The 23,765-nt window shown below is 38.4% G+C and overlaps 1 protein-coding gene across 2 annotated transcripts in view; it reads left to right on the top strand.

Moving 5' to 3' along the window:
- The window catches only part of LOC5569243 (homeobox protein araucan), a 161,123-nt gene that overhangs the window by 104,631 nt on the left and 32,727 nt on the right, over positions 1–23,765 (top strand). For both annotated transcript variants that reach the window (XR_002500338.1, XM_021844136.1), the window contains exon 4: positions 17,691–18,010. Coding sequence is in view for 1 of the 2 variants with exons in the window: in XM_021844136.1 (XP_021699828.1) it covers positions 17,691–18,010 (320 nt within the window). In the remaining variant the exon portion in view is untranslated. The remainder of the gene's footprint in view (positions 1–17,690; positions 18,011–23,765) is intronic.

Here is a 23,765-nt window from a genome sequence, read left to right as displayed (position 1 = left end):
AGCCACATTCATTAACTTAGAGCTGTCTGCGCCAATGGACCGATTTTGCATTTGTATTAGGGGAATCTATGACATTTGGTCGAAAGATATTTGGTCCAATGACATTTAGTTGAATGACGTTTGGTCAAAAGTACGTTTGGTCGAACGGACATTTCGTCGAATAGAAATTTGGTCGAAAGGTTTAGTTGCAACAGAAAGCATATGATATTTGGTCGAATCGACATTTCGTGGAAAGGATAGTGGATTCAATTCGCCATAAAGGATTTCCTTAAAGAAATTTTTTCCTGCCGTTTTAATTCTGATTACCACATTCAAAAATCTCACCCCCGTCCGTAAGCTACAAGCCCCAGAATTCAAAGAAAGATCCCGAGTACTCTCTCCGAATGCTACCATCAGATAAAAAACAGCAGTTCATTACGAAGAACGATGACATTACAAAAGAATAATTAATAATAGGAATAATTAATAATGTTCACATCGTTAAGTAATAAAATAACTTGTTAAGCATTATCAAAGAATAATAAATTCACTAGAGCTAAATATGTCAGTTGATGCACAAAAAAAACCTCTTCTAAAAAGTTCATTTGAATAATCATCGAAATCCTCTAGGATTGGCATAACTTCAAATTACAAATAAAAAAATGTTTGAAATTTAAAAATAAGACTGCATAAAATGTCTCATTTTTATTCGACAACAGTTAATGATTCAGGTTATTCAAAAGAATGCGTTATATTACCAACTTTGCAATACTTAGAAAACAATAATCAATTTTACCAAATGATCTTTCAACAAGCCATTTGAAAATAAGCTTTCAACCAAATTTCCGTTCAACTAAACGTTATTCGACCAAAATAAATGTTCCAAAGCAATTCGACCAAATGTCATTCGACCAAACGTCATTCGACCAAATGTCATTCGACGAAATGTCCCAAAGCCGTATTAGGGTGGTTCAAATTATCGTTTTTGCTCCTTATCGTTCATTCGGTTCCAGATCAATTTCTGAGTTCCTCTCAAAATTTGAGCTCATTTGGATGAAAACTGGGATTGCACAAGCCCTTCAAAGATTGTTTGGGAATTATTAGGGGGAAAGAAAGCAGTTCATTCAATTGGTCATAGTGTTTACTCGTAAGCTTTTTCCGATTTGATATAAATCAAAAACTAATTACAAGATTACGTCAAGCTTTAAGAAATTCCCATTTTGACCAAATAGTAGAAATGGTCGGATCTCGGGTTTTCAAACCCGAAACCCGACCCGAACCCGACGGGCTACAAAACTACCGGGTATGGGTCGACTCGAAAAAAGTCGGGTTTTATGATCACTGTGATAATAGCAACAAAGCTTCTTTTTTTAAAAGAAACGATGGATTTGCTATTTTTATAACTTGGGTTTTATTCGTTTTTTTTTTTTGGTTTCGAGTTTGGGTTTGAACATTGATTTTTTATTTGATTTGAATCGGGCCCGGGTTCGAGAAAATAGAATAATTCGGGTACGGGTCGGGTTTATAAAATGTGAAACCCGACCATTTCTACCAAATAGAAAAAATCTTTATAACACAGGCTGAGTCTTCCGAATCCTCCCCACCCCATCACTAATATATTGTAATATGCCGGGATTCCTAATTCGTGTTGATGCATAAGATTTGTCATGTTCATCCGTTATAAATCGAGGATATGTGCAAAGTGAAACGATAAACAGAGGAAAAATATTTGTCCCTAATAATATATAATCAAATACACGAAAACAGGTTGCACGATTTCCGTTTTACTCGGCCGTGCATTCCAGCGAAGAGCTTGATTTTCCATTATGCAGCTTCTGGCTAAGTCAGAGAGGGCAGAAGGAAATACGAGACGCGTGATAATAACGTGTCGCATGCTTTCCATTTTTTTGTGAACAGGGTTGTAACCCGCTGCACGCAAGCAATCCTCGTCGGCGATTGAACATACAGATTCGAGCCCTGTATTTGTACCACCCACCATCGTGGAGGAAATCTATCATCATTTATTGTAGTGCTGCAATTAAGCGCCAGTGTGTGTGCGCGCAATTAATTGCTAATAAAGTATGATAATTTGCATGTTTCAGGATCTGAAAAATCTCAGTATGAAAAAAAAAACAAACAATCAGGATGGAAAAGAGCTTTTCGATGTCCGTCACGTAGTGCAAATGCAGTGCTAATGTGATCACTTGTCGGCTGTAAATAGTGCTTACGGCATCCCCCCATAGTAAGCCATGAGGCGATACTCACACAGGCGAATTGTGGAATCGATTGCTCTGCTCCAATCTGGGGGGTTCACCAGGGACTACACAGACAGATGAAACCGAAGAAAAGTGACAAAAGAAGAATATATCCTTTTCTGAAGTGAAAATCGTTTCGATTGTGTTGAACATGTTGCTCGTAGCATGGGGACAATTGAAAGAAAGCGATAAACCGATGAGATATTTTCCCCCAGTGTATCGAGGCGCGGAGCTCACACGATGGCTGTTACAAGGGTTACAATTGTTTCTTCACTTAGATGACGCGACGTCTAACCAAATTTATAGGTTTATGTGCATACATTCTAGGGTGGTTCAAAATATTATTTTTGCTCCACAGCGCTCAATCGATACTGCTTCAGATTCAGAGTGCTCTTCCAAAATTTGAGCTAAGGCAGTGCAAGCCCTTCAGAGTTTGTATGGGAATTATTATGGGTAAACCATGTAAATCGTTCAAACGGTTATAGCGTTCGTCTATGTGGCCTTGAGGATTTGCTAATACTGTTTGATACATTCATCGGCTACATTTTTGCCAAAGACCGTTTTCAGTCGGACGTCTCAAAAATTAGTTATTGATTTAAGTCCAATTGGGAAATCTTAATGCGAAGGAGGCCGTCATTGAAATTTGTACGCGTCGGATCAAAGAAAATCAGTTGGTTTTGCACTGACACAGCTGAAAAAGTATCAGCATACTTTATGCATGTTAGCGCGTACAGTGATACTTTTTCAAGTCAATATAAACTATCAAGACTGAGTTTTATTACTTTGAAATGCAAGCTGAAAAGTCATTATTGATGCCAAAACGAATGACGGGCTACTTAGCCTTAAACAGTGCTCATTTATCTTCTTAACGATCAACGCTCCGTCATCGTAATCATCGTCATCATCGAAACTGCAAAAGCAGTTTTTCTGTTCAAAACTGAAAATTATTCGATGAAAATGTGTTCACTGTGTTTCGGTTGGAGAATAGAATACAGTGAACACATTTTCCTGTAAATTTTCTTGATTTTGAACGAAAGAACTGCTTTTGAAAATTCAGAAATCAATGACGGCAACATTGTTGCACGTAGCGCAAAAGATAGCACACACAAATCATGGCTACTATGTTTCACTTCATATACTTAATAGTGTCCGCAGAGCAGCTTAAATATTATTGCCAAAGATTTTAAATTCAGATAAAAATCATTAGCAAAATACAGAGAAATCGGGTTTTAAGGTGAAACAGTGTTGAATCCAACCTCTAGGACTGCACTAAAGCTTCAAAGGCACTAATCTCGCGAAAGAAACATCCAACAACAGTGCACTTTACATTTTGACTTTGTGCACTAACAGAAAGATTAAAACAAGAAGATCAGGAACGTTTGCCTACTATTTCTCCAGTTTAGTGGCTTTGAAAATGTGAGTAGAAGCACAAGTCGGTCATTGTGACGACCATCTTTGTAACCCAAGATGTTTCACCTCGAAACAATGTAAACACTGTAACCGATAGAACGATTCATTTGGTTTTCCCAATGTAATCTCCATAGAAGCTTTGAACGGCTTGTGCAGTCACAGTTTTCATTCAAATTAGCTGAAAGGTTGAGAGCAACTTCAGAATTTGACCTACATTCAAATGAGTGATGAAGAACAAAAACGTTATTTTTACCACCCTTATACATACATATATTGTATGTAGGGGAATTGGGGGCACAATGGAGACGTTAAGCAAATTTTCGTTTTAAGACCATAAAATAGCAAAGTTTTTAATTTACCTCGGCTAGTTTTATAGTATGATGTTAGTACAACGTGCTACATTCATTCATGATGATGAAAATCATATCATATGTCAGAAAAGCGAGATAGAAAATTGGGTCAAAAACAAGGCTGGTAAAAAGGTATCGGGGCGAAAAAAATACTTGCATGAAATTTAGTGATTCCAGAATATTTAATGATTGTCAATCGTTCCGATATGTAAAGAGGCTTTCTCTCACTTTGCTTCTCACTTTGCTCAAAAATTAGATTCTTCCAAGGGCCTTGATTATATGCCAACAAACTGAGAAAACCTTTAAGTCAAATTTTGAAGGACAGTTGAAGCAAAAAATAAACTTTTATACCGTCAAACATTTCAAATGCAATACACATTTCATGGAGTGTATGAACTTTTGGTGAATCGTGTATATTCTCAGATATTGAGGGGGTTCCCATTTCTCCCCGTATGTTCATTATGCCCCTAATCGCCCTATAGAAATATTAAAGGCTCAGAATTTGAGTAAAAGAGTAAAAGGATTGTAAACATCTTTTTTAAAGGAATGAAATCATCATAGATCGAACAAGCGAAAAAACTAGTACTGGTGTTGTTCAAAGGTTTGTTATCTAACAATTATATAATTATCGAAATTACTAATTAACAACTTTAATAACACTGCTAGATAATGACTGTCACTGAGCTGCTTGCTGGCAAAGACGGCGACCGGTAATTTGTGAGCAGGAGATAGTGCACTTTTTACGTATGACTGCCACCAAGGCCGCATTAGCTCGGGTTCATGCATATGAGTGGCGCGAGTCGTACACGAGCAACCATTGCAAAAAAGCTCAATAAAAACACATATCGCGCGTACATGCCATTAACATGCATGTTCATAGAATTATAATCACAAATGAATATCATTTTGTTTCCACAGAGACGATCGTGCGCGAAATGGCTTGCTTGCTTATGGGCAGCCGTTGGTTGTCGTCCGCCTTGCACATAAAAGCATAACTGTCACATAGGGATTTCCGAAACACCATCTTTTTCCATCGCAATATCCATGTTTTAAAATATACATGATTACGTATGTACAAATTAACGCACTTTGTTTGAAAATGTTGTGGAAAAAAAAAGTTGGTTGAAGAATGAAGGATAACAGTATCTATATAAACTTTTAACTCAAATAGCTCAATTAAAAAACGTGAATTTTGTTCATGTTAAAAAATACGACATGCAGAAACGTACTAGAAGATTTTAAACATATGTGTGCCATCGATGCCTACCGTTTCCATATGGGACAATTATGCTTTTATGGGCAACGCAGGTGGATGAAGTGCACATGCAAACCAAAAACTCGGCCTACTGGGCTGTTATAGCGTGAGAGGAGCAGCGGGTGACATAGTGACCATAGGCTGTTTGGGATCGTTTGGTAATTTATTGCACAAACGCACTACGGATGACTGTGACCGTTAAAAGATTAAACATAAAGTTACACTCGATGTATGTGACCGAAAGCTTCTCGAACGAGCAATATTGAGAAGAGGAATCTATTCGCTTATCATGAATTATCATTGTGTGAATCGAAAAATTCAAGTTCTTTCACTCGATATGTATTGAATACATAAAATAATTAATTTTGTTGTTTCTATAATTTATCTATAATAAATCTCAAATGTTATCAGTCTCGATTAGAAATATATTTAAATAATAATAATAATAATAAGGTTTTCGACTGAACAGAATTATTTGATCTCATAATTTCATAATTTAATGTTTTATTTGTAGGCTCAAGGGTTTTGAGGCATTACGGAGGCGCTTCCATTTTATAATTATAAACTAATAGAATTTCTCAATCTTCAAATCATGAACTCAGTAACCATAAATTCCTGAAGCCATAAAAATAAAAAATGTATTACACACTCTTCAACCCCTAAAAACATACAAAAGTGTTTTGTCGATATCTCTATGATTACACGTCTAATTGATACTCTAAATGACTTGGAAGACAATGAGATGATCTTACTTCATAGGTCATTTTACTAGATCATATTTTGAATTTTGTGTGCTAAATATTTACTTGTCAAGATATTTTTCAAAAATTGCACTGGGTAACATGGCAAATTTTCTCAAAATTACCAAAATTTTAAACCGGTGCGACATTAGAATCATAATCTTATAATATTTGAAGAGCTCTAGCAAAATTTGGGCGGAAAAATCTGAAAACAATTCGAAATTGTAAAAACAGTCATCGTGCAAAAGTTTGTATTCACCCCTAAGTCTGGCGTTTCATGCAAAAAATTAGGGTCTTAGTTACGGACTTAGATCCAACTAGGTTGGAGTACCTAGGGTATTTTGAAATGGAAATTATCAAAGTTCCGGATCATATGGCCGAATGCCGTTTGGCCGAAATAATAATAAAAGAATAAACTAAAGTACCCATGTTACTTATGAGTTCCGAAGCTACATTCATCCAGGGACATTCATCATTGATTTATCATTGATATACAAATAACTATCCTTCAGCTTAAGTTTAAAAAACAATCAGTACTGAAAGTGCATCAATTGAAAGAATTTATTACGCAAAGTCGAGCACTCGACACTGAAGAAGTCTGTAAGTCGCAGACGAAATAGGCTTATCTGTCAAGATAAGCAACACATATTAGAGTTTAAAGGTATTTGCTCGCCTTACTAGTGATTTTAGAGTAGTCTTTGATCTTTCGACCTTGACGCTTGCTCCTGCGGGGGCGAGCGATGAGGGCAGGATCAAATATGTCGCGCGTCGGACGAGTAAAGTGAAAAAGTGCCGCGTTCGATTAGTCCTTATATGTATATATGATTTTTCAACAAACTTTGAATGGTTCGTCACTGTGAGTGTCGACATAATCTCTGATTCATGAATTATTAATGTTTAACTTTCTTTTTCAAAACACCCCTTTCTTTTCACCTTTATTTTTGTAATTAAAAAAACTTTGAATGGTTCGACACTACAAGTGTAGACTTCCGAAAGGTTCACTTTATTCAACAAACTTTGGATGGTTCGTCACTGTAAGTGTCGGCATAAGAATAGGAGTGTTAGGAATGTTACATTTAGGTATTTATTCAACAAACTTTGAATGGTTCGTCACCTCAAGTGTCGGCATAATCATGTTTATATCTCACAAATAATTATTTATCATGGTCTAATCGCTTATCAAAGTGAATCCTGTGACCCAACGATCCTCCCCATTAACAAACATCCCTCCCAGTAACCTTTGTGGAGATGCAGAGGCAAACACGGTCTCCAAATAGCAAAGGTTACACAGTAACATTCCTTCCCTCAATCCCACCTGACTGCAAGGACGTGGCCGGCGCCGTTATTGACCCTGTATAAATAGAGGCACTGAATTATGCACACTGAAGAAGATTATGGTTAATCCCAGTCAAACTTCTAGTTGATTCTTTGTGCATTTTCACTGACTTCGGTCAATCACGGAATAGCAACCATTGATATGTGTAGTCAGTCTAAGCTAAGCTAAGCTAAGCTAATTTGCTCGCCTTACTAGTGATTTTAGTATTTTTTTTTGCCAAGAGTGAAGTGTTAAAGTTTAATTTTTAGTTTTAAACATACTCTAATAATCCCTCCCCTAAATTTAATATAAACAAGTGTAGTGAAGGAATAGCCTCTTAATGAAATAAGACGAAATCTCGGATTAAAATGTTATCATGTATTGAAGAAGACGCTTGATGATTTTTTTATTTGCTTTAATGTCAATTACTATGAAAATAGTAAGTTCTAAAAGAACAATATATAATCAAAAGAAGAGCAAATCTCTTATGAAAATGTAAGTAAGTATAGGGGGAGATCCCCCAGTACCGGACACTTAAGCCACTAAATTCACTCATAATTCGAAAAATATTGATTTGATGGGCTCGTGTTACCCATTTATGATAAATGTTATCATTTTTATAGTGTACAAAAATAAATTTGAAAATATAAATATGAATTTTGACATTGAGTTTTGATGATGTATTTTAGTACCAAATTGATCGATCTTGAAAGGTGGCACCCAATAACGGACACGATCTGGAAATGCCTCGAATTCTGTAAATTTGAACATCATTGAATGTCTACACTATAGAAATAGTTTCAATTCAATGCATTTGCAACATTTACAAACATAATTTGAGTTTTTCTTAGTTTGCAAGATGCCTATCAAACACCTCTTTCATATATGATGAAAAATAGCACATTTTACGATGTTGTTATGAATGTTCATTCTTCTTAATTTTATTGCATGTTTGATACCATGGTCGACGGAACCCATGAAAAATGAAAGTATTTTGAAACACTGATGCAATAATTACAAAGATATCATATAACAAATCAAGCTGTCCGAAACTGAGGGACAGGAGGTGCTTAACCAAAATTATAATTTGTCCATATTTACTTCAATTGTGGTACAAAATACATTCATACTATCAAATTAGGATTGTGTTCGATCATGCTTGCGGGATCCAAAATATTTTTTCGTATTCAAAATAATTACTAAATAGGCTCAACATTAAGAAAATACGTCAATTTTTTAAAGATTTTCAAGCTTTTCTACTTTTTTAAAAAGGGATGCATATTTCAAGGATGTGTTATTCTACGCAAACATTAGTCTACATAATAGCTTTCTTTTCTACTAATACACCATCTTGATTGGACCATGATTTCTCAATGTTTCGACTTTGTCCGGTATTGGGTGCTGTCCGGCACTGGGGGATCTCCCCCTAATAAAAATAATCGTTATTTATTTATTTATTTAGTTGGTGTTACATCAATTAATTTGATAAAACCTCGTTAACGATGTTACGCCAATTTACTCGGTCCATGGCTGTGTCTCTCCAACTTCGATTTTGGCCCACGTTCTCCAGATCTTGTTGCACCTGATCAAGCCACCTCGCTCGCTGTGCTCCACGCCTTCTCGTGCCAACCGGATTTGACGCGAACACCATCTTTGCAGGATTGTTGTCCGGTAGTCTTGCAACATGCCCTGCCCAGCGCACCCTTCCGGCTTTCGCAACCTTCTGGATACTGGGTTCGCCGTAGAGTCTAGCGAGCTCGTGGTTCATTCTCCGCCGCCACACACCGTTCTCCTGCACTCCACCAAAGATCGTCCTAAGCACCCTTCGTTCGAACACTCCAAGTGCTTGCAGGTCCTCTTCCAGCATGATCCATGCTTCATGTCCATAGAGGACCACCGGTCTTATAAGCGTTTTGTACATGGTACATTTGGTGCGGGGGTGAATCTTTCTCGACCGCAGCTTCTTCTGGAGCCCATAGTAGGCGCGACTTCCACTGATGATGCGTCTCCGTATTTCACGACTAACGTTGTTTTCAGCCGTTAACAAGGATCCGAGATAGACGAGCTCATCAACCACCTCAAAAGTATCCCCGTTTATCGTAACACTGCTTCCCAGGCGGGCTCTGTCGCGCTCGGTTCCGCCTATCAGCATGTACTTTGTTTTTGACGCATTCACCACCAGGCCGACTTTTGTCGCTTCACGTTTCAGGCGGGTGTACAGGTTTGCCACCGTTCCAAATGTTCTGCCGACAATATCCATATCATCCGCGAAGCAAACAAATTGGCTGGATTTTGTGAAAATCGTACCTCGGTTATTGAACCCGGCTCTCCGCATGACACCTTCTAGCGCGATGTTGAACAACAGGCACGAAAGTCCATCACCCTGTCGAAGTCCCCGGCGGGATTCGAACGAACTGGAATGTTCGCCCGAAATCTTCACGCTATTCTGCACACCGTCCATCGTTGCTCTTATTAGTCTTGTGAGCTTCCCGGAAAAGCTGTACTCGTCCATGATTTTCCATAGCTCTTCGCGGTCGATGCTATCATAAGCCGCTTTGAAATCGATGAACAGGTGATGCGTTGGGACCTGGTATTCACGGCATTTCTGGAGGATTTGCCGTACAGTGAAGATTTGGTCCGTTGTCGAGCGGCCGTTGATGAAACCAGCTTGATAACTTCCCACAAACTCATTTGTTTTTGGTGATAGACGACGGAAGATAATCTGGGATAGCACTTTGTAGGCGGCATTCAGGATAGTGATCGCACGATAGTTTTCACATTCCAGTTTGTCGCCCTTCTTGTAGATGGGGCATATGATCCCTTGCTTCCACTCCTCCGGCAGCTGTTCCGTTTCCCAGATTCTAACAATCAGCCGGTGCAGACAGGCGGCCAACCTCTCCGGGCCCATTTTGATGAGTTCAGCTCCAATACCATCCTTGCCAGCGGCCTTGTTATTCTTGAGCTGGTTGATGACATCCTTAACTTCCCTCAATGTGGGGGCTGGTTGCTTTCCTTCATCCGCCGTGCTGACGTAGACACTTCCTCCGCTGTCGGGACCCTCGGCGCCTGTGTTATCCGTGCCATTCAGGTGTTCATCGTAGTGCTGCTTCCACCTTTCAATCACCTCACGTCCGTCCGTCAAGATGCTTCCGTCCTTATCCCCACACATTTCGGCTCGCGGCACGAAGCCTTTTCGGGATGCGTTAAGCTTCTCGTAGAACTTTCGCGTTTCTTGTGAACGATGCAGCTGTTCCATTTCTTCACATTCCGCTTTTTCCAGGCGGCGCTTTTTGTCCCGGAATAGGCGAGTTTGCTGCTTATGTTCCACGTTTTGTCGCGTTCCTTGCTGCAGCATTGCAGCCCGTGCTGCATCCTTCTCCTCCAAAACCTGCCTGCATTCTTCGTCGAACCAATCGTTACATGTCCTCTTTTCCACGTACCCGACGATGCTCTCGGCTGCGTTGTTGATGGCTGCTTTTATGTTGCCCCAGCAGTCCTCAAGAGGAGCTTCGTCAAGCTCGCCCTCTTCCGGCAACGCTACCTCAAGATGCTGCGCGTATGCGGCAGCGATGTTCGGTTGGACCAGTCGCGCTAGGTTATACCGAAGCGGGCGTCGATACCGTACATTGTTAATGACGGATAGTTTTTGGCGCAGTTTCACCATCACTAGATAGTGATCAGAGTCAATGTTAGCGCCACGATAGGTTCTGACGTCGGTAATATCGGAGAAGTGCCGTCCATCGATCAAAACGTGGTCGATTTGTGATTCCGTCTGCAGTGGTGATCTCCAGGTGTATCGATACGGGAGGCTGTGCTGGAAGTAGGTGCTGCGAATGGCCATGTTCTTGGAGGCGGCAAAATCTATCAGTCGTAGGCCGTACTCGTTCGTCAGCTGGTGGGCGCTGAACTTTCCAATCGTCGGTCTGAACTCCTCCTCCTGGCCAACCTGAGCGTTTAAGTCTCCTATCCTATCCTAAAAATAATCGTTATATCATTATAACTACCAAGAGCTGCAATTGATTTCAAGAAAGTAGGGCAGTAGGGCAATTTCAAGAAAGTAGGGCAAAGTAGGGCGTCGTCAGCGTGACAAACATGATGTACGATAGCATCATAAAAATATATAAGTTGAATAGTTGATCAGGCATTTATAAATCCCACTCATCAGCGTTGCAACCAACTGAACAATACTTTATAAAATCGGTGTAAAATTGAAGGAATATACAACGGGTTTCTATGTGAAGATTATTGCATACAATTGCAATTTCTATTCACTCATGTGTGAAAACTCATGAAATTCATGAAATTTTGGCCCATGATGAAGGCATAATACATGATATTCTACAATGTCCCATTAAGGTCCCTACTGGACGCCATATCTGATGCCCTTGTTCCCGGAACGACCTCGATAGTCTCCAAATAAGTGATACATTTTGTCGAATGAACCAATGTTACATTGATTTTCAATAGTTTTTCATAAGATTTTTTTGCATTTTCCCGATATTTCACATTATGTAAACGCTATTGTTTTGTTGGGATACCAAACTTTGGCATTTATTCAGCGAAATGTTGAATTTTAATGCATGAATCAAACATATAACTCGTTTTCGATTTTTACTGAAAATTTAATCAAAATCGAACAATTGCGAAATTTGAGAATTTCGAAACTTTGGTGTCGTCCCCCAGTACTGTAAAAGTTAGTAAAACATAAACCTCATTACAAGTATTAACCGACATTTGTAAGGTTCAGTACAAAATCCGATGAGAAATTTTGTCGTAGCTCAGTTTTTTTTTCTTTCACGTTTTTTACTCATTTTCCGAAATCTGCAAAACTTGTTTTTATTTCCCAAGAGGTTAAAGAGGTTACTAAGTTAGTCTTTAATACAAACACTGCACCGAATCATGTCCTTAATGCTATTGATTATTCAAACTCCGTTGAAAATCGTGGCAACAATCGGTGCAAGAAATTGGGAAGACAAAGATGGCAAATGCACATGCAACAAGAATTTCATCTAAAAGTTTCTTGCTCGACCAATTTTCCCTACAGAACAGAAATCCATTCCTTGGCTGCTCTGGTGTCTCCCCAAACAACGACCGCCAATGGTTGTTTCAGACATCACCAAACCCCCCTCCCACTTGAGAAATCCCGCCGACGACGTCCCGATCTTCTGCAAGGGGAATTTTAAAACAAGAAACGAAGCGAGCACGGAACTAAATTCATTTTCCGGAGGAGTAAAAGTTTTCCTTTCGCACAGGAAAAGTCACTTCCTGTCCCCGCGCAGAGTGCTCCCAGCAGTAGTAACAAACAGCTTCCTTAATAAATTCTATCTTCGTCTCGCTTCCAAACCGTCAACCGATGGAGCACGAACAAGAGCGAGCATACTCTCGGGCCGTAAAAATGAATGTGAAACAATAGATTTAATAGTGATTCTACAGCTACTTCTACAAGAAAAACTTTCTCCGTTGTTCTCGTCGCGGCGTCGACCAAGATGACGAAGACTACGAATACGACTACGAAGCCGTCGACAGCAGCAACTCCAGCAGAACGATAGGGAGCTTTTGACATTTTCTATAAATTTCAATTAAGCTCTACACATGTATCATCCCTGCACAATAGTTCCATCCCATTATGTCTGCTTCGTTTAATGTGGCGGGAGTTCGCACGCGCGCACTTTAAATTCCAACATGGCTCATATCACACATTGGTTCTCGTGTTGAACAACTCCACCGGGGACAAAAAAAAATCAGCATGCCATCACAGCAAACCGTGTGGCACTATGGACCAGTAATAAAAAGTTCGCGACAAAATTCCAAGCGCTTTCATAATGAACAAAACTCAACCTAAATGTGATAAAAACATACACGAAAACTTGAAAAAGTCGTGTTTTAAACTATTAAGATGCTTTTTATTCATGGTATTTGTAAGGATTATGATATTTTCGGCAAAATATGTTGATTAAAGCAATTTTAATTATAATTTGCATAAACCGTTAACTCTCCCTAATTCAATATTGAAGCACCTTCGAGTTATGGAGGTATAGAGTTACGGAAAATATATGTTTAATTTTTTGTACTTATTATTTTTTTGACAAAATACATTCGAAATAGTAGATTAACGCGAAATTTCAACACATTACCCTACGCGAACTTTTTTACCAGTCTTCAAAACTTTTCAATTTGATCACCTTGAAAAGGGTTGTCAAACTTCGTTTTACTAGCAGCATTATCATAGACCATAGTAATAAAATTTATGAAATTTATTAATATTTGGAGAATATTTGACACCATTCATGAAAATGTCGAGTTAGAGAGGTAAACTTGCATAGGAAACTGAAACAGATAGTATCTAGTTAGATAGGTATCGACTTACAGAGAGATCGAAGTATGTCAGGTTGAAAGGGCAGCGCATTACATCGAATTGCGGGTAGCATTGAGTTACAGAAATCGAGTAAGGGAGAGTTGACATTGTATCATTTTATATTACAAAATACACATAAATTTTCAAACATATCATTTGTGCATTTATATTTATTTTAAAGTTACTCTATAAAGGGCCTTCCTTAGCCAAGTGGTTAGAGTCCGCGTTTACAAAGCAAAGCCATGCTGAAGGTGTCTGGGTTCGATTCCCGGTCGGTCTAGGATCTTTTCGTAATGGAAATTTCCTTGACTTCTCTGGGCATAGAAAGTATCATCGTACCTGCCACACGATATACGAATGCTAAAATGGTAACTTGGGCAAAAAAGCTCTCAGTCAATAACTGTAGAAGTGCTGAAAAGAACACTAAGTTGAGAAGCAGGCTCTGTCCCAGTGAGGACGTTATGCCAAGAAGAAGAAGGAGACTATATAGTTCTCAAAATTCGACTTACGTTGTACTACTATACAGGAAGAAACGAAGTGTATACATGAACTCAGAAAATGAAATCGAACGATTTCATTTATCGTTTAGTGCAGGTGTGATGTAATTTGTATAAATAAACGCCATGAAAACCAACTGTTACTATGGTTCTCTAACTCGATGTCGAGATGTGGAATATCTAGTTAAGGAGCGTTGATTGTAGGGAGGTTTTGGACTTTTGTCGTCAAATCTCGATTTCTGTCCCATAGTGCTTGGTGACGCGATTAACCGTCATTTCGCAGCGTACTGCGATGAGTTTGATTTTATTTCTGTGCGATCGAGGAAAATGGCTACTGAGGAGTGTTCAGCACAGTGTTTTAATTTTAGATAAAACTATGTCATCGTTTTTTTTCTCTCTCTCTCTCTCTCTCGGGATCTCACTCGGTTCCGCCAGTGACGACGGCCAACAGAATCTGATCTGATATGCACTGGCAGGACGCAATTGAGCGAAAATTTGTCTGACCTGATTGGCGGAATGGTGACGAATGTTGTTACGGTCACAAATCCGTTCGGCTACATCTAAACAAGCTAAATTTTTCACCCCTGTTGTTATACCGTGCACGCTACAAACTATAAACGGATTTTCCTGTGGCTGACCGAACTGCTACGAAAAGTCAGCGGTTGCTTGTTTAGCAAAGCTGATAATCACATTTTTGGCAGCGCTGCTGTGGAGCATTGTGGTGTATGCAAGTTGTCGGTGCAGGGAAGTACATCGTGTTGCTATTTCAGAATGCGAATGTTCGCCAACCGTTAACCGCACGGAAGCAGTTTTTATTTTGGGAATAAGACTCTGTGATTTTCCATCCTCGTAAGTGGTATAAGTTTACTGAGTTTTGTTGATCATATTATATTATTGGATTATGTTTAGCAAGGAATATATATTAGGTGTATTTAATATTGGCATGATGATTTTTGAATTATTAAATTTCTTCTTTTAATTTATTTAAAAAAAAAATTCGTCAAACAAAAACTTTTTCACTGGGCGTTGCTTGTATGCGTTGTCGAGTGTTTGTAATGTTATGTCTAGGGACAATGGAAATTCGCGGCAAAATTCTAGAAATTTCGCGTGTGACCAAGGCGATATATTCAAAATTTCGCGGCTTTGTCGCGGTCCCATATTTTTGGCCATGTTTTACATAAAAATACACATATCCAATTAAAATAGCCTTCCTTAGGGGTATCAAGTTTATTACATATTCTGATTCTACGTTAAAAATTGAAGCAGATTCCAAAGTTTCATATTTTTTTCTATTTTAAAAAGACGATTGAAGTTAGCTGGATATCATTTTTAAATCACCCCTCGGCAAATTTCACTAAGGGACGAGCCATTGAGTCTACATATTGAAATCTCCATTAATTATTTGTAATGTCAAAATTAAGATAATGAAGTGCAATAAAATTGGGTTATATTTAGAAAAATATGCTCTTTTGATCAAGTTACGGAAAACTGCAACTTTTTCATCGCTAAACAACTTAATTTCGTGGAATTCAATTATATATAGTTTTTTTTAATTTGGATAATAAATTTGAGTAGTAATGTAAAATTTAAAATGAGAGTACCAAAACAGGTGAACGTTCAAGTAAATACTAAACGGTTATCGAATTTTTGATGGAACTTCGACTTTAAGATAAATGACCAAACCAGTTTTATAAGCAAAATACTGAAAATCACTATGATTTTCATATGAATTCTTCAAATTTAACTAAATTCGCTGCATTTTGCGGGATTTCCTAAATTTCGCGGTGAAGGCCAAATTTCGCGGATTTCGCGGCTTCCGTGAAATCGCGAATTTCCATGGTCCCTAGTTATGTCTCTGAAGCACTTGACTGAAGACAGAAGACAGCGTAATTAGTGTTTCGACTCAAACAATCAATATTTGGTCATTTTCAAAGCTAAACTATTCTTTAGAACGTGGTCCAACTTTTCAAATGTTCTAACAATATGCAACAAGTTGTCTGATTAAGTTATATGTAATAATACTTCATTTTATGAAGTTGTATAAGTTTATCTTTTTTTAAAACCTTTATCGATTACTGGAAAGCAACTTGGGCCACCCTGTGAAATAACTTTTCATGATCTGTCTTGACGACTGATCTTGATTCCTCGCAAGGCCGTACAGCAAGGATTATCCCGTGTTTCGATGCAAGCTCCATTGCGGAGGGCTTAATTAATTGAGGCTCATTATTGTTATTAATCTGCTTTTTGTGTATAATCGACACACGAATTGCGGACCCGATGCCATCCGATACGGTAGCTGGATGGCTCCGTGGTGGGTAGACCTGACGGTTGTCGTGCCCGTCGTTTGTCTTCGAGCTGTGTGGCGTCAACGTGCGCGCAGAACGACGTGAAAGAAGAGTCCTGCCGGAGCGAGCACTTTCTTAAAGAGTTTGTCCTTATCTCTGATTGGAGCTACCGTGAAGCCTACGAATACGGAGACTCCAACGACTGGGACAGAGGCAGCAACAACAGTAGCTGCCCAGATTTCATGAATACAATCGAGATAACATCTGTATTTAGTCATGAATTGATACTCATTTGGTTAATCATACAAATATAATGCCCAGCGCTTGAACGAGAAGCGCAGCACGAAATCCAACCGCGCACAAAAAAGGCAAAATCTCCCATGGTGGTCCGAGTCAGCCATTGAAAGAGCAAATTTTCACTTTCAAATCACATGATTCAAATCCAGCTACCGGGCTCCAACCGACAAGAAGATTGCTTCATTTGTCTTCCACATTCTTTGGACATTCAATACCCGTTGCGAGAAGGATTAAAGCATATCCCCTCAAACAAATTATGATTGAGTAATCTCTAAGATCTTCTGTGGCTACTAGATTTATGCATATTTTTCGTCGAACTAGAGCAAAGCGTGTTTCATAGGTCACTACGATCCAGCAAAAGAAGAGGTATCAGGTCCAGTTGCCTTCGAGCAGTAAAGATTATCGTTCGTACAGCTCAGTAGTTTCGAGCGCCGATGGAGAGAAATGGAGGAGAGAGAAATATTGTAATCATTTGTTAAATGATGATGAATTTATTAGTCACGAGTTGACCTAAAAGAAATATTTCAAATAGAATAAATTACTCAGTTCTGGTGATATTTCATTCCGGGTTGAAAAATAAGCGTTCGTGTATATTTAGAGAGGCAAAACAGTGCCCGTCGCGAGGAGAGCAAACAAATAAATAATTATTGTTGTTGTTATTTATGGGGTCTCCCTGTGTCGCGCCAACTCCCGAAAGTTGTGCTCCGTGTTGGGACGATCTGTAAAGGCTCGCCTTTTGGGCTACAAGCGGAGAAGAGACATATTACTCTTATGATTTATTACAATGAATATTCAAAAAAGCACAGTGAGAGGAATATAAAGCATTTATTCAGCGTTTCACCTTAGAGCTTTTCTACCTATACAAAAGCAACCTCTTAGTGAACAGCAACAATTTGTCATTTTAATGATATTTACACTTCTCGTGTCCTCTTCTTTACTTTATCTTGTCCAGATATGGCGCTGGTTATGATTTAGCGGCCCGCAGAAAGAATGCAACCCGCGAGTCAACCGCAACGTTAAAGGCGTGGCTCAACGAGCACAAAAAGAACCCGTACCCGACCAAGGGCGAGAAAATTATGCTAGCCATCATTACCAAGATGACACTGACACAGGTGTCCACCTGGTTTGCCAATGCCCGGCGGCGGCTGAAAAAGGAGAACAAGATGACGTGGGAGCCTAAGAATAAGACAGACGACGACGATGATGCGATGGTGTCAGACGACGAGAAGGATAAGGACGACATGGATCCGGACAAGAGTCGTGATCACAAAGGTAAGAAGTCTTTCCCGTGACTCTGTAGACGTGGAGGTATCCAACCGTGAAAACGGCCGCAAAACCACCAAGCAATTTTTCTTCTACACTTGATCTATCGCAAAAATTACTATTTTCTCACGGGAAAACCTTTCCATCCGCCCTCGCCAGTTCATCTCAGCATTTCTATGTTTACATTTCTTCTTATAACGACATTTCCTTCCTTCCATCTATTCATCTCATTCTGTTGCCAATGTGGCCTTGGGTCGGAGGCACACTTTTCCTTCCCGCTTAATTGTATCAATGGCACAAAGCCGTGAAATGATTGCAATAATCATGAGCATCCTTATCATCAACATCATCTCGTCGGGTGATCCCTTCTGACTTTTCCTTGCACCGAGAGATCAAACATCAGAATCACCCCCTGCTGGCCGTACGCCGCCGATTCGTTCCGTCCCGTAGTGTTTACTTTGCGGATAGGAGTGCACACTTATACATAAGTCACGGATCCTGTTTCCCATTACTAACTGTGGTTCGTCGCATGACGTGGTGCTATAATTTACGACCGTTGCTGGAAGCATACGTTTCTAATCCCAATATGTACAATTTATTGCAGTGTACTTCATCGGCATGTAACGAAGCGTCTTTGCCACTAAAAGTCACTGATTGATTCAGCTAGTAGTGTTTATGGTGAAATTGGCTATGGGTCATCTCCTATTCCTAGAATTGGTTTAAATCAGGTCATTGAACCAAGCAATCTGCTTGAATTATTTAACATTTGAAAAAATAGAATACAGACGAAGAGAATCTGAGCCAAAAATACGACGCAATCGCAATCAAATTCCTATGTTTTACTAGTTAATGTTACATATTAATCAAATAATACATACGTGCAAAGCCTTCTCACGACTATTATGCGTGAAATATTGCATGGTATGTACAATTGGGATATCTTCCATTTTGTGATAGATTACAAACTTTTCCTACTATGCCAATCCGTATTAGAAAAATACAATCAGAATGTACATATCACAGAGTTCTCCATTCTCTAAACACTTTAAAACAAAGCGAATCAGCATTATTGTAAATACATGCTCCAAGCTGCATTATTTAGTCAAATGTAGCAATCCCTTAGGAAGTGAAACAGTAGTATTGGAAAGCACATACAGACATGCTTTACATAGAATGTTTTATTCAAATGGCTCAGATTCGTACCCAATACCCTTGAACATTGTCGAAGTCAAATGTTCGCACTGGTAATGTGCTTTTGGTTGAAATCCACAGTGCAGAATTTCTGAAAATGACGTCATAATGCCAAGGATTTCTCCAAGTTTCAGCTGTCACGTTACCGTCTCATCGTCTCACCGGCAATTCAGTTTCCTCCTTCAACGAAAATATTTCACTCAATCCGGAGAGGCTGCGTGGCAACAATTCAGGAGTATAGTTGACAACAACAATAACAATCTGACATGAAGACAGCCGACGTCTCACTTAATATATCGACTTTATCACTTTCTCTTTCGGTGCGAATCAGTACAAGGACACCCCGAGAATCACTGTATTTTCAAGTGCGGAAAAGAACGCGGGAGAGGGTCATTATTCTTCCGCGTCGTCTCGGTAACCGCTTCTGCCCTTTTCCGGTCCCATTTTGTGGCTTCGTCCATGTGCGAACAAGTGAATGTGAGCCGACGACTTTTTTTTACGAATCCCCTACTTTCGTTTGCCTATCTTCAGGGGGAGAAAAAAGGGTCGACGACGCTTCGAGACTCATCCTTGCCGGTCGCATCTTCACACGTTTCCTTCCGGCTGGTCGGACGGATAGCATGTGAGTTTATTTTGCTGTGTCCGAGTGCTTGAAGAACTTCATTTTGATGAAGATAAAGTGGCCCGATGTAATCTTATTCTCGTTTACGGAAAGATTGATTTGCTATCGATTTTCCGATTCTAGGAAGCAGAAGGTTCCCAAGCTGTTGAGATCGTCACGCCATACGTAATCCATTCAATCAGAGCGTAAAAAAGGCGGCAAGATTTGTACTGATCCCCTATCGCTATGTGAGTTTTTGCTTCATTGAAATGGTTGAGATTTAAATTTAAAATATACACTACGCGTAAACACATGTCAGTCCCATGTTATCCGGGTTTCCTATTCACATAGTACAATTATGCGTTGGTGGAAAGTATACTAGATAAATCGTAGAGGGTTTTCAAGTATTACAAAACGTGCTCAGGGAAGGGGGTCCAACATCAAGTTATTTTTTTGTTATGTTCAATAGAATGGGTGGGTATCTGCTTCTTAAACAGGTTACGTAAAACAATAAGTTGTTCAAAAATTTATGTTAAGATTTTTTTTTATATAGAAAAAAAAAAAATACTACAATAACTTTTTTCGAGAAAACACTTTGAACTGATCTTCAAAAGCTTTTTAAAAAGTCTTCTTCACTAGCTCACACATAATGCCCTTTGTGATAAAAAAAAAACCTCAGTAAAATATACTCCCATATTGATGATGACTACACACAAAAATTTTGAACTGTCGTCTATTGATCAATAATACAAGTTACTCCATTTGACGATATATTTAAAATCCATTGAAAGGGGACGGGGCAATAGGCATCAGTACGTTTGTAATACGGAGATCGCCATAATGTCGCGCATAACATATATTTGCCATGCTGGTCGATAACCATCATGTACGATTGCCATAACAGACGTCTGCCGAAAAACAAAGCTAAAAAATGTTGTTGGACCAAATCCGAAGGAATATGGAAGTTTGCCATACTTTGTTTTAGAGGCAAATCGTTTAGAATTTATACATTAGGCCCAAGTGACATTAAATAATAAAAAAAGTCAAGAAAATGTAAAACAGCATTTTTTTACAAATAAAACAGCTCTATTTTTTTTGTTTGTTGACTGGGCAAACTCGCTGATTTTTCAATGCATTATTTTCCATATCGAGTTATGCTTTTATGGGCAGTAAATGGAAATATATTAGTCTAACCTTCAATATTTTCCACTTTTGGAAGATAGGGTGACAAAAAAGAAAATAAATATTTATATCAATTCACTTTTTAGTCGTAAATAAATTCGGGACATAATAAACTTACGGGGTTCAACGAACACCCTCTTAATATTATTTAAATTTGATTAATTTAATTGTTTTGTTGGCTTTTTGGAGCAACAATATCGTTCATTATTAGTAGAACTGGGGACGGACCTGGTGTAGTGGTTAGAACACTCGCCCCTCACGCCGAGGACCTGGGATCGAATCCCATCCCCGACATAGTCACTTATGACGTAAAAAGTTATAGTGACGACTTCCTTCGGAAGATGAACTAGCCCAGGGCTAAAAATCTCGTTAATAAAGTCAAACCAACCAACCTATTAGTAGAACGAAGTTCAGAAAACCGATTACCTTTTCTTCATTCAATTTAAAACATACATCATGTACAAGGTGTTCACTTCATTAAATGAACGATCTATAATATTTCAATGGCTAACGTATTTATACCTAATTTGCTATCATTCATTAGAAAAGATAAAGTGGTCACTCCATGCAAGAACTGATTCCACAAATTTTAGGGGGTTTTATATCGAAAGCTTGTAACAGAGTGAACAAAGTGCCTCCAAAATATTAGATTCTTGGGACATCAATTCTACATGGTTTTACAATCAGAGAACCTACATAAATCCCCAAGTAACAATTTCAATGCTCTTTGATCTTAGATGTTATTTATTGAGGTTTTATTAGTGATGCATTAAATCCCAACAGATTTAATAATGGATGTGAAAGTGCTAAACGGTCTTTACAGTGAAAACCACTTTAAATTGCTTTGTAGATACCTATAAGTGCTTCCGTTAAAACTTTTTTGCTAGCTAAATTTGATGATAATAAATTGTATGTTGAAGGAGCTGTATAGTGTCTATTAAAACCTGTACTTAAAACCTCAGCTTGTTTGTCTTAGGAAGACATCGATAAAACTCCTAAGACTGCACTAAGTCATGTTAAAGTCTTCTTAAAACTCAAATGTCTGATGCATGTTATGGTCTGCGTGTGGTTATCATTATCATTATGTCGATAATAATAATCATGTAAAGAATTATGAAACACAAATGTAAAGAATCATAAAACACGAAAATAAAACGGCAAACATTCTGTTCCTAGAATTATCTGACTACCGTGTGTAGCATATTTTCCTCATGCTTGCCAGAACTTACCGCTCTCGTGGGACATTTATGCTGCACACAACAGCTGAGCTACTCGAAAAATGCTTTCATTTTCAGTCACTTATCACTTACCGTTGTCTGCATCAGAACAAAGATCAACCACGGGCTTTATCATAACAAATCATGCCAGTAAAAACGTAATTAGATGCACAACGGAACGAAGTAACTAAATTAAACTACATCACAAAATCAAATCTTTCGCATTGTTTACCTTTTTGACAGCACTAGCTTTCCTGAGTGCATTAAGTTTAAGCCAAGGCTCCCAAAAAACCTATTTGTCTTACTGCAGAAAAAATAATCTGATTTAAGAATATATTTGCTAGAGGAGGATTTTGTGCAAGGATTCTTAAGATCAAAACCTCTCATGAATGATTATATTGTACGGAATAATCACCAATTGATCTTAAACCATCTTAGACAAGACCAGCAAGATTTAACTGGATGGAATCCATTTTTATTGACGCCGTTTCGGGTTCATAATTACAATATGCGTGGGAAATTTCATTTCAAGATTAAGAAGAGCATGAAATCATTCTAAAAATGTAATGGAATATAATATTAGACAGGCAATTATGATGTTGTAATTATGGCGCGTTGTCGTAAATCAATTTTTTTTTTTGTCATTCCACCAGTAAATTATCTTTGGCATGAGTTTCACGCGATTGCAAGAAAAAATACTGCCACGCAAAAATGATAATTTTAATTTATTATTATGAGTCGGAAGACATCATGATGGTTTCAATATTATAAAAAAAGTTTTGATTGATAAACAACTTGTTGGCCGATGTTTGTTCGATCGTCAGCTCTTAACATCGGTTTTATTCCGTGTTTAAGGATATCGCAAAAGATTCAATGCCGCTAGTTGAGCTCAACAAGACTATAAAATAGCTCTTATGTATGTTTTAACGTACACTACAAGGGTAGATGTATTCATACTATACAAAACTAAGAAGTTTAGAAACGGTTTTAAGGTATAGTTTTAACAACCTCCTGTAGTGTGGGCCTCTTGGGGTTTAACGGAGTTTTATCGAAGTTTTATTAAGGTTGTTAAAACTAATAAGTTCTAAAATGAGTTTTAACGATATGGTTGTAACAACAGCTATGTAGTATGTAAAACTAAAAATGTTACTTGGGTCACTGGCATTGACTTGTCTTATGTAGCAGTTATGGCTTTGAACGACAGTCTTAACATATACCGTTTCCATTATAAGCTTCTGAGTTTGCTTTGGATGCTACCTTGCTAAATGTAAAATATTTGGAGTTCCTTTGAGACAAATTGAATAATAATAATAATAAAACCTCATCCCTGTTCAGCATCCTCTTTTACCATTCCAAATCCATTGTGTGAGCTTTAAATTCAATTTGAATATTATGAAATCCAAGAGGACAATTTGCGCCGGTCGTCACATATTTCTTCATGGATTCTGATGTTTGATCGGCAGTGGTTGGTTGCCTCTGCTTTCATGGCACGGAAAGGGACTATGGACCATGGCCGCCTGGCAGGAATATATAATTAATTGATGAAATCGGTCTGATTTTAATTAGTGATGAG

Source organism: Aedes aegypti, chromosome 2 (assembly GCF_002204515.2).
Source record: "Aedes aegypti strain LVP_AGWG chromosome 2, AaegL5.0 Primary Assembly, whole genome shotgun sequence".
NCBI classification, from domain to species: domain Eukaryota; kingdom Metazoa; phylum Arthropoda; class Insecta; order Diptera; family Culicidae; genus Aedes; species Aedes aegypti.
Note: the sequence above shows the minus strand (reverse complement) of the source record. Positions and strands in the feature narration are given on the sequence as shown.